Below are 17,602 nucleotides of genomic sequence, written 5' to 3'. Positions count from 1 at the left end.
TTCTAAAGTTCTTATTTCTATATTCATTATAGTTATTTCCATAGTCATTATTATAATTTCTAGAATTCTGGTTTCTATAACCATTATCATCATTTCTATAGTTATTATTTCTAAAGCTATTATTAAACTGTGTATTCCTTCCAAACATCTTAAGAAAGGTTCTACATTCCATCATTTTGTGGCCCTTCTTCTCACAGAAGTGGCAAGTAATGGATTGATAATTGGATTTCTGGAGAGGGGCAATTGTTGTTGGTTCATTATCATGCCCACTTTTTAATTTAGTCATCCTATCTATTAAATATCTTATTTTTTTCTTCATTTCCTCCATGTCATCATTATTTTCTTCCTCCTTTTCTTTGTTTCCCTTTAAAACATATATAGCTGTTTTTTGCAATTCTTCAAGGTCCATATCTGACCATCCCCAGAGGTCTGTGGCTTTGCACATGTCTATTGAAGGTCATATTCTCAAATAAATAAATCTTGATCCCTTGCTGCAGCCCTTCCTAAATCCTGTTACCCTGAGTAGGGTAGAGATTGGAATAATTAAATTTTGATCTATGCTGCAGCCCTTCCTAAATCCTGTTAGGACTGAGTAGGGTGGAGATTGTAATTTCCAAGACCTGGTTCTGTCATTCCAAGTATCTCTATTGTATCAATTCTAAAATCAATTATGACTCAAAGAACTTCCTGTTCTATGCTTAAGCATAGGTCAAAGCCCTTTCCATTGTTCAGCAAAAGGTTTCTGTCCTAAAGTAATCTTAAGAAGGGAGGAGGAGGAACCTCCCATGCCAATGGGGTTCACATTCCAATAGAGTTCCCACTATCGGTAGGAAATTTTTCAAGTATGAAATTTCCCAATGGTGAAATTTCCAACATTTATAAGTCTAAGAAATTTTAAGGTTTACAAAACCACTCCAATATCTTTGCCCAAAAACCCCAAATGGGGCCACAAAGAGGTGGACATGACTGAAACAGCCCAATAACAACAATAATTGGGTAGTACTGAGAAGTGGGGTTGCCCAAGGTCAGCTAGCTATCAGAGACCTGGATCAGGGAATAAACCTAAACAAGAACAAAACAGAAGTATCACAAAGTCATTTCCCCTGTTGCATGCATGGAGACCTTCATCTACTTTGAGACAGTTTTTAAATGAAAACTTTAATAATACTTTTTCTACAGTTTGAGATGTTCTCAATTCAGTTTCATCTATCTAGTTATTCTAAAGCAATCTTAATGATCTTTATGTGTTCTTGTTACTCCACCATTAAAAGGTAGGCTTATTATTACTTGAGATGGTTTCATTCTCTGCTAGTTGTAAATGTCTAGCTCAGTGTATAGTAGGCAATTAATAAATCTTTGTTGATTGATTTTCCTATATCAGAATAGTACATCAGAAGAGAAGAGCTCATAAACTCTTAGAATATTAACCCTGGAATAAAGCTTGATTATCTAGGCCAAATGCTCTCAATTTTTGAAACTAATAACTAGAGATGGTTAATGACATGCTCAAGGTCATATTGCAAATTCTTGGAAGAGTCTGAAATAAAATTCAAATCCACAGACACCTCATTCTGGATTCTTCAGCTAGCTTAATGGCCAGCAAAGGAGAGTTCTGTACCTAGGGTGCTAAAGATTAATGCTGTTTGTAGCTGGGAAGATCACAGTCATATTACTTAAAGTTAGATAATAACATTTTGTTTTAGACTGGCCTCTTCAAATTCTGGGATGAACAGATCAACATCACTCTTTCTTTCCTTTAATGGAATGGAAACTTACTTTTTGGAAATTGGTGTCAAGGGATCTGTTCTCTGCATGATTCCTGAAAAGCAATGGCAGCAGGGAGATGGTAGTCCTCTGCTATGTTGAACAAGGAAAAAAAAAACTTTGCATTTCAGTGAATGGAGCTAGTTTTGGTGGACTCAGGAACTTATTTTAAATTACAGCATCAGATAAAAAAGAAAGAAAAGAAAAGCCTCAGAGTCTCATGAAGTCAGAGAAAAGTGAGAATCACTTGAGGTTGTACTAGAGTAGGACCCTGGGCCAAGCAAGGAGCAGAAGCCAAGAGCAAATGTAAGGTTAAACACACACACACACACACACACACACACACACACACACACACACACACACACACACACAAAATGATGGCAGGATAGAATGAGAGACACATGAGTCCGATCTTGCAAAGGGGTAGTATTTTGAATGTCAGCTTACAAGGAACTGCTGGAGTTTGAATTTCCTGGTAAATCACTTGCTGTTGTCTTTATTTATTGGAATCCCCTTTATCCCTAGCATGATGTAGAAATGCCATAAGACATTCTGGTGTTTTTCTGAATTCTTGAATGTCTGGGGATGATTTTTCCGAAAGATTTGATTAAAAAAAAAAGATGTAAAAGCTTTACATGGTTCATTTGACTTCTTGGTTTATGTCCACACATGATTGATAAAACTACTCTAGCTCTGGCAGAATGAAAAAAACAATAATACTAAACAACCCCCCCCCCAATACATAGCCAATCAGGATTTAAAATTGAAAACTGACATAATTCTTTCCCTTTTTTCAAATATTCATGCCCCTAATAAATTCATACTAACTGCATATATTTCTCTAAAGGAAAAAAATTCCTCTTCAGTGTAAAATTATTATTTTATCTTGTCATTTGAGGTTTCAGAATCAGGCTATGTTTATCTTCTCTTTCTAAATACTATCAAATAGCAGTTCCAAATAAATTGGTTGGTAAAATGGAAAATTTGAGAGGTGGGAGAATGGGTGGGCATGGTAGAAGCAAGGGAACAGAGTAATTTGAAAGTTTCAGATTGGATGGTTGAAACTATAAATGTTATATTTAGTTTCCTTTGCTCTAAATAGTATTGTTAACTTTTTTGTTTTTGAATTTTCACCCAAGTACTAATCACACGTTTCTATAAATTATATTAATTTAACTTATTTGCCTAACTGTTGTTCTGCAGTGAGTAGCACGAATGTTCTCAGATTCTTGGCTGTGTGGTCTTGTTGCAGTTGGAAGTGAAACAGAAAACATCTGAAAAGCATTATTTGGATTATGCATGCTGGAGCATCTCATCTTACCTTTAGGATCTGCTTCCCAAGTCACAATTATTCTCACCCATTGTGTTCAATCTTTGTGTCTATCCCCCGGTATGAGACTGCCTCTGAGGAGGCTTTTTGGAGAAAAGACACTATTCAAATATAAACTGAGAGATTCCCCTAAGTCTAGAAGCATTCCCTCCTTCTTTCCACTTTAGGAAGGAGCTCAGAAAATTGTGTCTGGGAAAAGGAAAAAAAGGAAATAAACTTGATATTTTTGGTAAGACTGTTTTAGATTTAGAAGTCATAAGGAACATTTGGTGTGAGCAATACACTGTGCCCTTCAATGTCATTGAAAGACTTTTTAGAAGATATTTTAGAAAAATATTTTTTTCTCTTTTCTAGAGCATGATTTCATCCATTGTAAATAGCACATATTATGCCAATGTGTCAGCAACCAAGTGCCAGGAGTTTGGGAGATGGTATAAAAAGTACAAGAAGATTAAAGGTAATTAACCTTAATTGTTTCTAAAATATTTTAAAAAACCTTTCTTAGGCAAATGGACTGTTGATTCTTTGGAATTAATACAAATATTAAGCCCCTAATACTTTAAAATAGAGCACTATATATGTAATTTCTCATAAAAGAGGATGTTTAAATATTTCTATAATGCAACCTAAATTCAGTATTTAAAATCAAAGTAAATAAGAATAAAAAGTAGTTTAAATAAAATTCTCCTGTTGCATTGTGTTTAGTTTGTAGTTCACACAGAAGTCACCTATAAGTTATCTATCTATCTATCTATCTATCTATCTATCTATCTATCTATCTATCTATCTATCTATCTATCGTAGGTATATATGTCTATATGTATATAAAATGAAATATTAGAGGATTAAAAAATTCATCAGGTATAGGAAGTTATTTTATTAGATTTTGTTCATGAATACCATACATTTGTCTGACTAGTACTTGTTTAAATACTGTTGGCTTTATTGGAATGATTTTGATGTATATCAGGTAGAATTTGACCAGGTAATAGTACTATATTTATTTTCAAATAACTGCATAGTAAGTTTTGATCATCCCAAACAGTTTTTTTTGCACATTCTAGACGTGCCAGGCCTTTAAAATATATTTTCATTTAAAGACTCTTCTTATAAAAATTTTAGGGGTATTAGAAAATGCTGATGAGCAGGTATGATGATAATGCATTTAATGTTCCCTGCATGCTGAGAGATTTTTTAAGATAGAAGATAGATGTTAAAAGGTTCTATTTTCTATTATGCATATGTTTAGTGCTTATTAATCCTTTCCACATTTTATATATTTGTAAATACTGTCTTATCACCAGCTAACTAATCCTCTATGTCAGAGCAAATACCAGTTTATGGTGGGTGAGTAGAAACAATTGATGAATTTGTTTTACAACCTAGAGATCTTTTTAGGGAAGATAAATTTGTAAAATAATTCTTATAGGATAGTAAACATTTTTGTACTTCATTACAAGATTATCTTTTAAGAAGTGTACTGCTATGAATATGCTTTTAATTATATAGAAAGAAGAACACTCATCTATTTGAACTATGTTTGTGAAGAAAGGCAAGGTGTTGAACTACATATGGGAAATTAAGCACTCAGAAATTGAATTGATATGTTTCTTTTCAACCTATTCAAAAATTGTTAGGACTCTTTTCTGGTTTGAGTACTTTCTATATGGCATTATTAATATTCACCCTTATGCAGAAAAAATGAATAGCTTCTTCTCATTATTGTGTGGCTCACAAGTGTTTCTTTTTGTAAATGTTATCTCTAAGTTTTTTAAGGGAATTTTTTAAAGTGCTTGAACATATCCTCTTGGCTAAAAATCAAAAGAGTTATGTAGTTTCAAGGTCATTTGGTAGATCACATTTACTTGCTGTTATAAGCAAATTGCAATGAGCTTCCTATTTCAATAGACCAGGGTGTAATGCCAGTTTTAGAGGGACTGGGAGCCCTTCACTGTAGTGTTCTCATAGTTGCCACTACAGATTCCAAGTGGTTTTTCTTTTTTTTTTTGTGCATCTTCCACTTTCTTCCTTTCTTTCTTAGAACATTCAATTCTTTAAGCTCACTCTCTTTTTTTAGTTAGTAAGTGCACAGTTAAAACTTTGAGTGTTGTAAAATCAGAATGAGACCTTGATTTCAATCAAGGGGTCAAGGATCCAAACCTGAAGAGTTTGCCAGACACTGTGTACACACACTGTTCAAAGTGATGTACTTAGTCCTTGTTGTTTCACAGTGTGTGCATGTGTGTGCACAAATGAATGAGTGTGTGTGAGTGAGACACACACAGGGAGAGGGAGAGGGAGAGAGAGAGAGAGAGAGGGAGAGAGAGAGAGAGAGAGAGAGAGAGAGAGAGAGAGAGAGAGAGAGAGAGAGAGAGAGAGTAGGAGGAGGAGAAAAGGGAAGGTTAAGGTATGTGTGAAGTAAACACAAGCTGCCATAAAACAGTTCAAATGGTGTTGATTCATCAACCAAAGGAGTGGGAGGAAAAATAAAGAATCCATGACAGGTATAGTGATATATGGAAAATAAACATCTAGAGAACTTGATTTGAATAACTTTCAACTCCCATTAAAGGAAATTGTTGCATTTTTTCTGGTATATTAGGTTTAGTGCCATCTCTTTTGTGTGATTAATTTTTTCAGTCCCGGTTCAGTTTATATGATGACACATTTCATACGTGAAAAAGATGATTTTGGTATAAATTCACATATGCTACTTCCCTCCCAAATTTAGAAGAGGTCCATGATTTTCCAAATCTGGAAAACAGTATTAGAAAAAAACAGAATTCTGCTTGGGAATACAAAGGTCTGGCTTCTGTGCTCTTCTCTCAGTTCCCACCCCTAGCAGCCAGTTTCTATGTACAATGGAAGATATGCAGCACAGAAGAGAATTTCAAAATAACCTTAGTGATGTCACAAGCTAAACACAGGGTACAGTGTTAAATATGTTTCCTATTATCTGCTAATGTCTGTTTTAATAAAACAGTGGGAACTAAATGGTTGCTTCTTAATCAAAACCATGATTTCCTAAACATAAGCTATGTGATTCCGTTACAAATTGCCACATATAGATCTCTTAGGTCAAACTTTTTTCCTTTCTCATAGAAATAAATAAACAGTAAAATAATTATATACTCTGAAAGATCAAAGTAAATAAGACTAAAACCCAGCAAAAATAAAAGTCCTCTAGAAGGAAGAAAAAGCATCAGATTGCAGATTCTATACCTAATGCTTAAATAAATATGAGAAAATGAATAATCAATAATTTGATATCATTAACAACAGATGTAAAAACTATATACAAATGGAATTGTATAGAATTTGAAGTAAACATTCTCAGTATGCATTTTGTTGAACTAACTGTAAATATAGTTGAAGTATTTACACTTATTCTTTAAAAAGTCCCAAGTTGGTTTTACTTAGTATGTTAGCTTTCTTTTCTATAATGATCATATTAGGATAGCTTGTTTTCTTTTCTCTTTAATTTCAAAGACAGTTATGATTTACTCAGAGGTATTGAAGTTTGTATCAATGCTTTTAAAAAATAAATGAATAGGCTGCTTTTGTATGTCCCTGTTTCTAATTCTTTAAGTCAGCTACCTAGTTGTTTTGTGATGTCAAGGCATATTGTGAAGAATGATACAATGGTTAAGAAATCACTCTTTATTATTCCACACACAGTGCTATAATGTCAGTCCCCATCTAGCTGACTGTTTTGTAAGCTCACAATTTTGAGTTTATTTCTTCCTATAGAGAACATGGTAATGGTTGTTTAATTATTAGGAGTTTTGCTCTTAGCCCCAAGTATTATTTTTAGTGCTGGATTACTGGATGTAATCTATACTGAAACAAATATTTATTTTTTATAATATTACCTTTAATAAATGTGCTTTATACAATAGTTTTTAATTTTAAGAATTTTGCTCAACCAAGAGGAACAAATCTTTTTAAGAAACATTTCCTTTGATAGCTGATCTTAGCATATTATGAACTCGAAATAAGTATACTTATTTCATCCCATTTATTATTATACAATATTAATTATGTAGTTTACAAATACCATCAAATTCTAAACATTTCCTGGGTTCTACTTCTGTGGAGCAACCAGAGTATTAATTGGCAAGCATTTTATTAAACACCTACTATGTTCTAAGTGCTGGACAAGAGAGTGGATCAGCAAAGAAATACCTATATCAGATGATTCAGAATGAGGAATTAGTGATTTAATGGATACCAACTTGGTTTGTACTTAAAAGTTGTTGTTTTTTTTCTACTACCACTGAGCATTAAGCAAGTTGTTTTGTAATGTTTGGGCAGTTCAGAATCTTAAATTCATTGTCATGTATGGTCCATGAATTAGAAAGTAAGGAGTCATTGGAAGTTCATCTCAATGTTGTTGAATCTGTCAAAAAATTATTTGTCACTTAATGCTATCCCTAGACAGAGTAGAATAAACCATGTTCTTCCTTTCCTGAAGTTAGAGTAGAATGCATAATCACTTTACTGCCATCTTTTTTCCTTATTATTTTGCAAGATAAATCTGTCACATTTGTGCATTTGAGTTTATTTGCAAAATATGGAAGCTGGGGTGATTTTCAAAAATCAGTGTTACTTACCATGACTGCCTTATTCCAGTAATCAGTGTTTTATCTGACCCTGTCTGATCCAGTCTTGTAAGATCAAACGTCCAGGCCAGCGAGCAGACAGTAAACAAAGCCCGTGAAGGGTTTTGGTAAACATGAAGATTAGATGTTGAATGGAAATTAAACTCCTTGAACTATTCCTCTGCACTAAAGTGGTTAAGTGGGTTGTGATTAAAAGAAATAAGTAATTATGATCATTATAGTTGAAATGATATAAAGTTACCACATTTAAAGCACCTCTTGTACCCTAAAATGATTCTGTCATTTATAAAGTGGTGGCTCAATATTGGAAAGAAAATTCAGTGTTTCCCCTGGCTTATGCCACAAGAGAGTCCAGACCTTTAAACATGGCAGGACAATCACTTTAATATTATTACAATCCTGTCTGAATGGCCTTGGGTCCCAGGTAGGACAATCACTTTAATATCATTACAATACTGTCTGAATGGCCTTGTCTCAGATCCTGTTCAGACCAGATTAAAATAATGAAGTGTGTGCGTGTTTTTTTTTTTTTTCCTATCTGGGCAGAAGAAGGTTTAGTTCTAGCTGTGCAGGTGCTTCTTTGGTCAGAATATTGTCATTCACAACAGACCAAAGAAGCAGGAAACAACATTGTATGTTTATATAGACTTTGTGCTTAAGTATTTAAAAAGGTAAACTTGACCACCTGATCACATTGCTTGGTCTTGTCAAGGATACATCACAGAAACACCCTTCTAGTAGGCTGGCAGAAAGAATTAAAAGGAATACCAGCAGCCCGTTTTTCTTGAAGTTTAAGTGGCAAGGAATACTCGGGCCCAGAGAGTGAAAGTGGAGGGAGGACAGGTGTAAGTCAGTCTAGCCATTGAAAACATGTCAATAACTTGCTAGTGATCAATTCTATCTGGTCCCTTTGCCTTAGCAGCCCTAAATCAAGAAAGCCATAGAAATGTGTGCCATATCTGGGCAGAGACCTTGGATCCTCAGAGGGGCCGCTGGACGGACCTCTATAATTTTGCAGTAAAAAGGTATAAAAAGTATATTGCAATGAGGTACATTGCCTTTGCAGAAGTCATCTTGTTACTTTTTCCATCTTGTATGTGTGTGCCTATGTCTACTGTCTATGCACATAGCCCTTCTTTTAAATCAACCCAGGCAGGTTTGGTTCCTGGAAAGTGTGGTCTTGTTGTATGTTCTGTTAGGCATAAAATGAAGATGTCTACTTTACCTCTCAGGGTGGCGTTGCTGAATTTTATGAAACGAAAAGCCAAGAACAGAAAGCACCAAGGTCTTTCAAAACAGATGTTACACAGAGATGGTCAGGAGGGGAAAATGGGGGGAGGGATCTTTTAGAATGTTTAATTGAGCTATCAAGATATGAGATTCCTTGGCCAATGCTCCAGGACTCCTGATTGAGCTCTGGTGGGGTTTTTAGAGTCTGATAAGGGTTTGTATCAGATCATGACTAAAAACCAACCCAAGGGTCTGTTAAAAAGCCTATAATGTCTTGAAGGTTTGTTGTATTACAGAGGCACATGCTGGCACAATACATAGAGTGCTGGGTTTGGAGTCAGGAAAATCTGAGTTCAAAGCCTACCTGAGACACTTACTGGCTATGTATACCTGGGCAACTTATTTCATCTCTTTCTGCTTTAGTTTCCTTATCTCTAAAATGAGAGTAATAATACTAGCACCTGACTCACAGAATTGTTGTGAGAATCAAATGAAATGTTTGCAAAGTACTTAGCATAGTGCCTGGCACATAGCAGGTGCTTAACAAATACTTGCTCCCTTATCCCTCCTCTCAAATTATCAGACTAGTTCAAAGGCATAGTTGATGTTCCAGAACCACTTTGGAAGGAGCTCTTAGATTAAACTAGATCTTAGGCTTCCCATAAATTCTGGTCCTGTCCTGAATAGTTGTGGGGAGGAGCAGATTTAAAGTCCCAAAGACAAAGCTGCTTTGTGGTATAAGTTTAAATGTTTTGTCTGTTTCTACTTCATGCTTCTTCCACATTGTCCCTGGTTTCTCTATCCTGGCAATAAAGCTACAGAATATATTTAAATCATCAGAACCTTCTGATTGGTAGATATTGCAACAGAAATGTTTTTCTGACATTAAAATGCACCTAACTCCCACAAATAAATGCCACTACTCTTCTTTGTTCTTTAGCATAGATTAGTTTAGGTATGGACATATTCACTTAGTATGGGTTCTTATTTACACATATAATAAAGTATAATCCAGGATTCATATTTGATCTCTGAATAGAGCATGCTGCATGAATGCTAACTATATTCTATTAACTGCAGAAAATTCTTCCTAAAGTACTGACTATTACAGAAACATAAAAATAATAAAGAGGTTCTAAGAGAAATCTCTGATTATTAACTAGTCCCTGAGATTAACAAACATTTACTGGAAGTGGGACAACTCTGCTTTAAAGACTGTATTGCATTTCTTATTAAATGTGTATTAGGGTTTGCTTATATCATTTAAGAAAGTTAATCTTTTAAGACATTTTCTGTTCAAGAAAATACCTAAGTCTTTTGCCTTCAAGTCCCATAGAGTCCTGTTCTATTTCCATTTCTTAGTAAAATTGAAATTATTTGTATTTTTAAACAAGAGATGAGATTTTAATTTTTATATAGCTAACATGTGGATTAATGTTCATTTGATTTAATTTGTTTCCAAAGTTATGTGGAAGAATTACATCCATTAACGTAGCATATTGACAAAGAGAAAATTCTGCTGGATGTGAATTTAAGAAGTCATTGAAACTTTGAAGGGGTGTGAACACCTGTTCATGGATTTATTGATCATAAATGACCCATTCACAATTTCTCATCCATGTTCCCTCCAAATCTTTCTTAGAGGATCTACTCAACTTATTGGAAAATTTCTTTTTCTCATAATATCTTAGTGGTCTCCCTTTGCCCCTCATAATTTGAATAAGATTTCTTATCATATACTGAAACACATTATTCCCCTCTTCTATTAAGAACACAGCTTTATAATTAAAATAGAAATGAACTTAAAATATAATTAGCTACATAAGTATTTATACTCTTTGATTTTCTAAAAATATCCCTAATGAGTGAAGGAAGTAAACTGACAGTGAACAGTTTGAAAGTAAAAATGCAATAATATTCAGAAAAGAAGAATTGAGACTATAGTGCTAGTGAAGTGGGATCATATTAATTTTTTCCAGGCAGCATAATAGTTTGAGATTTTTTATTACCAAACTGGCAGAGGTATCAGAAACAAAATTACTTTACAGTCAAGGTATGTGTTCCTGTGGAGTTTAAATGATGGAAAAAGGATGCTGATAATAAGAGGAAAGTCTACCCAAGAAAACCAGTCATGTGGTATGATCACAATGCCCACTGGTACAGCTTTGGTTCTAGGGCTGGAAGCATTTCCCTTACAAGTCTTGTTTTATTAGGAAATTATAACTTGGCTCTGACTATTCAGCCTGAGGCAGAGCCTTTCCAAGCAAGGTCTCAACTCAGAAACAAATTTTCTTTAACAAATTTAGAGGGTTAAAAAAAAGAAACACAAAAAACCATTTAGGTTTGGGAGTCCTAAAAGATACCCATATGTTGAGCTTCGTTTTCTTTTGCCCTCTAGTCACTTCAAACTGCTTACATTTTCTTTAATTATATTTAGTGAGACCTTTTGGTAATAGTTTTTTTTTTTATATGGTACTGGATGGATGTCTGAGAAGAAAAGATACTGCACGTGAGCCTAGCTTCCCCCAAACCCTATTTGTTTTAACATTGAAAAGATTTCATATTAGAAATCGATTTTCTCCCCTAAATTGTCTCCCTACATGAAAGCAAATAGGAGTTTTTCTTCAATGATTGGGTATATTTGACTTTAGGACTACACGCTATTGTCTAGCCTGTCAGGGAAAGAGTTTTATTTTTTGTGAAATAGGTTTTGTATCTAGCAGTAGGGTAATGGTGTTACTTCTGTGGGTGAACAAGACTGTCACTCTCCCTAACTCCTGACTACTCCTTCCCTTGACTGTAACTTTCCCCGCCAGATACTTTCTAGCCCCATCTGTTAGGAAGTATTGCTTTACTTTCAGATTTAGGTTTTGTACACAATGGGGAGGAAAATGACTAAGGACTCTCCAACTTAATAACTAATATACTAAGGGCTCCTAAAACTATAACTATATATTAATAAAGTGATTGCCTAACTGCTTTTGCTCATAAATTTCTAACTTAAGAAATAAAATCAATATTTAAACACAGAAATAGAAACAAAATTCTAAAAGCAGAATAAATTTTCTATGTCTTTTAGGAAGGCATTGGGCCTCTCTGTCCAAAGAGAGAGAAAAAGTAAGAGAAAAAAAGAAAAGGTTCTTGGCTCAGGTGTCCGAAGTCCTAAGCAGTTTTAGTAATGCAGTCTAGTCCTTTGTCTTTGAATAATTTAGTTATACCACTATGGTCCTAGAATCTTTTTACCTACTTTCATTATGTCTCCTTTGGCAGCTTCTGCTTTAGGTTATGATACCCTCTCTAATCCCATAATGCTTCTTGACTTCCCATTCTCATTGCTTAGTTTGGGAAGAGCTAGCTCATCAGTCAAAATTAGGTTCTCCTAGTATCAAGATGAGGGCAAATCTTAGAGGGTTGAGAAGGGGAAAATGATAAAGAATTTCTACAAATCTAGTAGGCATTAATCTTTATAGAGTCCTGTTATGTGATTTTAATACATTGAAAAGAGATGGTTGACCCCTAGCTTTGCTCAGTGTTGATTTTCAGCATTTGATAGCTATCATTTTCCTCCAATGTTTTGAGAGTTTTTTTTTTCCCTTGAAATTTCTTTTGGCAGTATCTGTCCTAGATGAATTGCCCTTTGAATTCTGGTTTGATTTTAAAGCTTTCAAAGAAATACAGTATGTTTACAGAATATGTAAAGAATATTAGCAAAGTCTATTTGATGCATTATCAGGAAAAGGAAATTTTAGAGGTAAAAGGAATCTCTGATATTATCTAATTCAATTGTTTCTTTTTAGTGATGAGTCCTAGGAGGCCTTAGAGGCTAAGCGTTTACCAGAGACCATAGGGCTAGTCAAAACCAGGATTGGAACCCAGATCTTCTCACTCCCAGTCCACTATTTCTACCTGATCATTCTGTCATCCTAATATGGTCTTTAAATCATGTGTTAGACATCTATTTTTTAAAAATATATATTCATTTTTTTCAGCAAACAAAACAAGAAAACATTGAGATTAGTATGAAGAGTTGATATCATTTCCTGCTGATGAGGACAAAATATATTTCTAAAATACATGACCAACTAACCAGAAATTAAAACTGTGCTATGGAATTACATCAGCTAATAATACATCACACACTTTGGTCAGATGTTTTATGATCATTTACATGGGCTAGACATCTGGATCATTTGGAACAAATGGCTGTCCATGTTTTCATAGGCATTATTCACATGGTGAATCTGGTCAGATTGCTGATTCAGTGGTCCTAACTCTTTTGGTTGTAATATAAACAAAATTACATTTTACCCCTAACTTTGCTTAGTTCATTGATATATCTTCCTGAATATGCTATATTGAATTCTTCTAGAAAAGCATACATTCATCTCTCATTGTTTTCCTTATTTTCTACATATATGTGTACATATAGACATTATGTACACAAATCATTCACAGATATGAAGAAATAAGCCTTTTTTTTCCAATTGAGCAGAATATATCACCTGTTAATCTATTTGCTTAAAACCGTGCAGGTTCATCATTAATCATCAGGCTCAGATATATAGTATAGATTGCTTGTCTCCTTGTGAGCTTCTTGAATTCAGGAACATCTTTTACCATTCTTTGTATTTCTACTGCCTATCATATAGTAAGCAGTTAATAAATGTTTATTAACTGACTGGTTAATGCACTCTGAAATTCTATTTGGTTACATTCAATAAACATTTATTAAGTTGCTTACTTGGCTTTTCAGGTTTAAAGATATCTGTACTTTTGATTAACACAGTGAACAAATCAGTGAAAACTGTCAGAGTGTTTGTGTCATTCTGGCCTTGATAATATAATTGTGTTGAATATGAAGTCTAAGACAGAAGATTTACCTGTATAAGACTTAAAAGAAGACTAACACTAAATATAAATTTAATATATAAATATGCTAATTAGCGCACCCACATTTTATATTCCTTTTCTGTGTGTGACCTACAGTATGTCTTTATCTGACAGGATCTTTAGACACACATCTTCATACACATGAGTCACTTCTTATTTTCTCTGTACCATACAAGGTTACTCTGCCTTTTGGACTTGGCTCTACAGATAACCAGCTGGACAAGTCACTTACAGCCTTAGTGTCTTCAATATAAAGTGGAGATTTTGCTTCTCTCACTTGTAAAGTCAGTCAATAAACATTTATTAAGTACCAGATACTATCTTTGGCACTTGGCATATAAGACAAAAAAGAAAGATAGCCCCTGCTCTCAAGAAGCTTACAGCCTAATGGGGGGAAGACACCATATAAAAAGGAAGTTAAAAAATAATGGGTTCAGAGAAAATATTTGGTTTGATGGCACAATGGAGTCCATTTCAAAGTAGGACAGCTGGGTGGACAATGACTTGGGAGCCATGTTTAAATGGAGGCTTTGGGGTGAGTTCTTTGCTCTTTTCAGTATTCTCTGGAGGCTACTTAGGATACTAATGAAGTCAACTTCCTTTGTAAACTTGAAAGTTAAATAGAAGTTGTCTTTGTAAATGCAAGAGTTACCAAATTCACCATATCACATTCAGTTGGAGTTTTGGGGCTAGTTTTGACTTTTCCTTACCTCTCATATGCAGTCATTTACCTGATCCTTGGATTCCAGTCCCACAGTATGTGCTTTTTCTGTCTTCTCATTGTCATCACCATTCTGTATGCTTTCATTCTCACCAGAATTGTTACTTGAGCCTGCTAACCAGACTGCATGCTCTTCCCACTCCAGTTCATCTTTCTTCTTACTTCCAGAGTGTTTTTCCTTAAACAATGACATGACTATGTCATTCAGCTGCTTAGAAATATTCAGTGTATCTATACTGCCTCCCAGATAAAATCTATACTCCTATGCCTGGAATTTCAAAGTATTTTATAACCTATTGCCATATTGCCTTTCTGGCCCTATCAGTCAGTTTGTTGTTGTTCACTCATTCAATCATGTCCTGATCATCATGACCCTCTGGACCGTAGCACACCAGGCCCAATACTGCCCATAGAATTTTCTTGACAAAGATACTGAAGTGGTTTGTCATTTCCTTCCCTAGTGGATCATCTTTTGCTAGAGTTCTCCACTACGATCTGTCCTAATTGGGCATAGTTTTATTGAGTTACGTAAATTCCTTTGACCTGACAAAATAGTGATCAAAGAGGGATATCCATCAGTTAGACATTGTTTATTAGGGCCCTATTATGTGTTTCATAATAATCCCTTTATTAAGGTCCAGAAAATTGAATATCTCTCTGTTTTCCAGATGTTTTCATACCTTTCTGCCTTTCCATAGACTATTTCTTATCTGGTATTACTTTCCCTCCTGTTTTTCACCTATTGAATTTCTTTACCATTTTTAAAAAGAGAAGTCCAGACTAGTTTTCCTCTGATACCTTCTCTATTATCCTTGATTCATGATGGTCTCTTTCTTCAGAATTCTCATAGCATTTTTACTGGGCAGTAAATCTCTGATGTGCTTCATATGTAAGATTGCATATTAGAGCTACTGTAACTCAATTTTTGTCTTATTCTGGTACCAGATTATAAACTTCTCAGAGGTAGAGGAGTACCCTATCTTTGTTTCTTTCCAGTGCTTAACACAATGTGCTGATCATAGTAGTTGATAAACATTTATTGTATTCTATAGTTGTGTATGGTACATGTTAATAATAATATTAGTGAAACCTTTAGCATCAATTTATGATCATTTAAATTTTCATAAGCACCTTAGAGGATAAGGAAATATCTTTTCTTAAAAGATTCTCTAAATTTCCCATTGAATTGTATTTCTGTTCCTCTCTATTAAACAAGAGAACATTTCTTAAAATACATCCTCTTCAGGCAGAAAAACTGCTTTTGAAAACTGAAACCAGTTATATGTCAGAACACATTTCAAAAGGGTCACATTGTAAATATTTTCATTAAAAACCTAGGATTCTAATCCTAACATAGTTCAAAGTCATTTTTAGACTTAATACCTACTACTTTAACCTATGATCACTGTGGTCTTTTGAAATTCTAGGTAGTTTTGAAAAACAGTCATGATCCTACACAAACTTTTTCTTTCCATTTATAATTTTAGACTTTTGTAGTGGACTATTTCTCAGTGGAAAGATACAGCTTAGAGTGAGGAGTATTTGGTTATCTGAATTTTGACTTAGATAATTTATTAGCTGTGTGATCTTGGACAAGTCCCTTAGCTTGTTTAAGTATGCATTTCCTAATCTCTAAAAGGGGGAAACAATCATACCACCTACTTTGGATGTTGTTGTGAGGAAAGAAGTGATCTGTGAAAAACGAAAGCACTTTGTACACGTGAATCACAATTGTGAAAATATTTTCTTTGGGGAAAGGTACTTTAGGAACAGTTTATGTCCTTTGAAAAGGCATTTGAATGAGGAAGCAAGTGTTCTGAGGGAGAAATTGCCTTGGGAATACCATCACTTCCCCCTTTATCCAGTGTGACTGTTTGCTGAAAAGCTCTGAGCTAGATAGGTCACTGAGATGATAGTCCAGAGGAGTAGGGTTCAACAAGTGACCTGTCTCAAGATCCTAAACTTACAAGTTCAAATTGAGGTATTTGAAAGGGAAAATTCTTAATTCTTAACTTTCAAGTTTCATGAAAGTTAATCTCTGGTTTGCTTGTTAATCAGTAGTAACTTTGAGCCCATGAAAATAGCATACCCAGGAGCCTAGAGAAGGAGAAAATCCATTTGGTTTGGATCACTTGTTTTTAAGGGCTAGGAATTATCCAGTCTAAATGAGAAAGATTCATTCATCTATTCCAGAACTGGCTGACTGGTTCTTTATGGCTTTTAAGACAACCCATTGTTCAACTAACAATTCAGTTTTTCTTCCTTTTGGGTAGATATTTGGTGCAATTTAAAAACTTAAAGCATAGATTGACTAAACATCAACTGTTTGTTGATCAATGATATTATAAAAAAAGCATAGGCTATTCTTTCTGTTCTCATGGAGCTTATGCTCTTATAGGAAAATGGGATATGTATATAAGTAACTAGTAATAAAAATAGTTTTTGATGGGGACATAAAAGAGAAGTAAACAAAGTACTTATTGATGTGGAGAAGGGTCCTTATTGTCTACCAGATGAGCACAGGAGGCTTCTTATGGGATTAAATTATATTTTCCATCAATTCTCTATTTTTCTTGTAGATACTGATTTATGATAAATATAGAAGCTCTTAGAAGGGAGGCACTATTCTTCTTCCTTTTTTGAGGAAAGGGGAGGTATTCCCAGTGTTTAGCACAATTCCAAGGACATAATAAGTGCTTATTGATTACTTGATTGAATTCATGTTCAAGGTAATGTTTATGCTGAGCCTTTTCAGAAGCTGGAAATGATGAGGGAGTATATTCCTGGTGTGAGGGACAGGCAATCTGGGCAAAGGCATAGAAATGGGCAATAGAATGTTGTGGAAGGGAAAGTTTTTTTTTTTACTTTTATCAGTCAACAAACATTTATTTAGTAACTATAATGTACCAGGCACGATACAAAGAAAGGTAAAAGACAGCCCTTGCCCGTAAGGAGTTCACTATCTAATGAGAAAAAAATAACCCATTAAAAAAAAGCTGACAAGTAGAGGGAGGAAGGTGAGGGGAGGGAATTCTGCTAAGG

At 34.5% G+C, this 17,602-nt stretch overlaps 1 protein-coding gene across 2 annotated transcripts in view; it reads left to right on the top strand.

Moving 5' to 3' along the window:
• Nucleotides 1-17,602, top strand: part of SATB2 (SATB homeobox 2) — a 235,898-nt gene that overhangs the window by 103,924 nt on the left and 114,372 nt on the right. For both annotated transcript variants that reach the window (XM_007494572.3, XM_001379413.4), the window contains exon 6: nucleotides 3,452-3,554. In XM_007494572.3, the coding sequence (XP_007494634.1) occupies nucleotides 3,452-3,554 (103 nt within the window). The remainder of the gene's footprint in view (nucleotides 1-3,451; nucleotides 3,555-17,602) is intronic.

Source organism: Monodelphis domestica, chromosome 4 (genome assembly GCF_027887165.1).
Source record: "Monodelphis domestica isolate mMonDom1 chromosome 4, mMonDom1.pri, whole genome shotgun sequence".
In the NCBI taxonomy this organism is placed as follows: domain Eukaryota; kingdom Metazoa; phylum Chordata; class Mammalia; order Didelphimorphia; family Didelphidae; genus Monodelphis; species Monodelphis domestica.
Note: the sequence above shows the minus strand (reverse complement) of the source record. Positions and strands in the feature narration are given on the sequence as shown.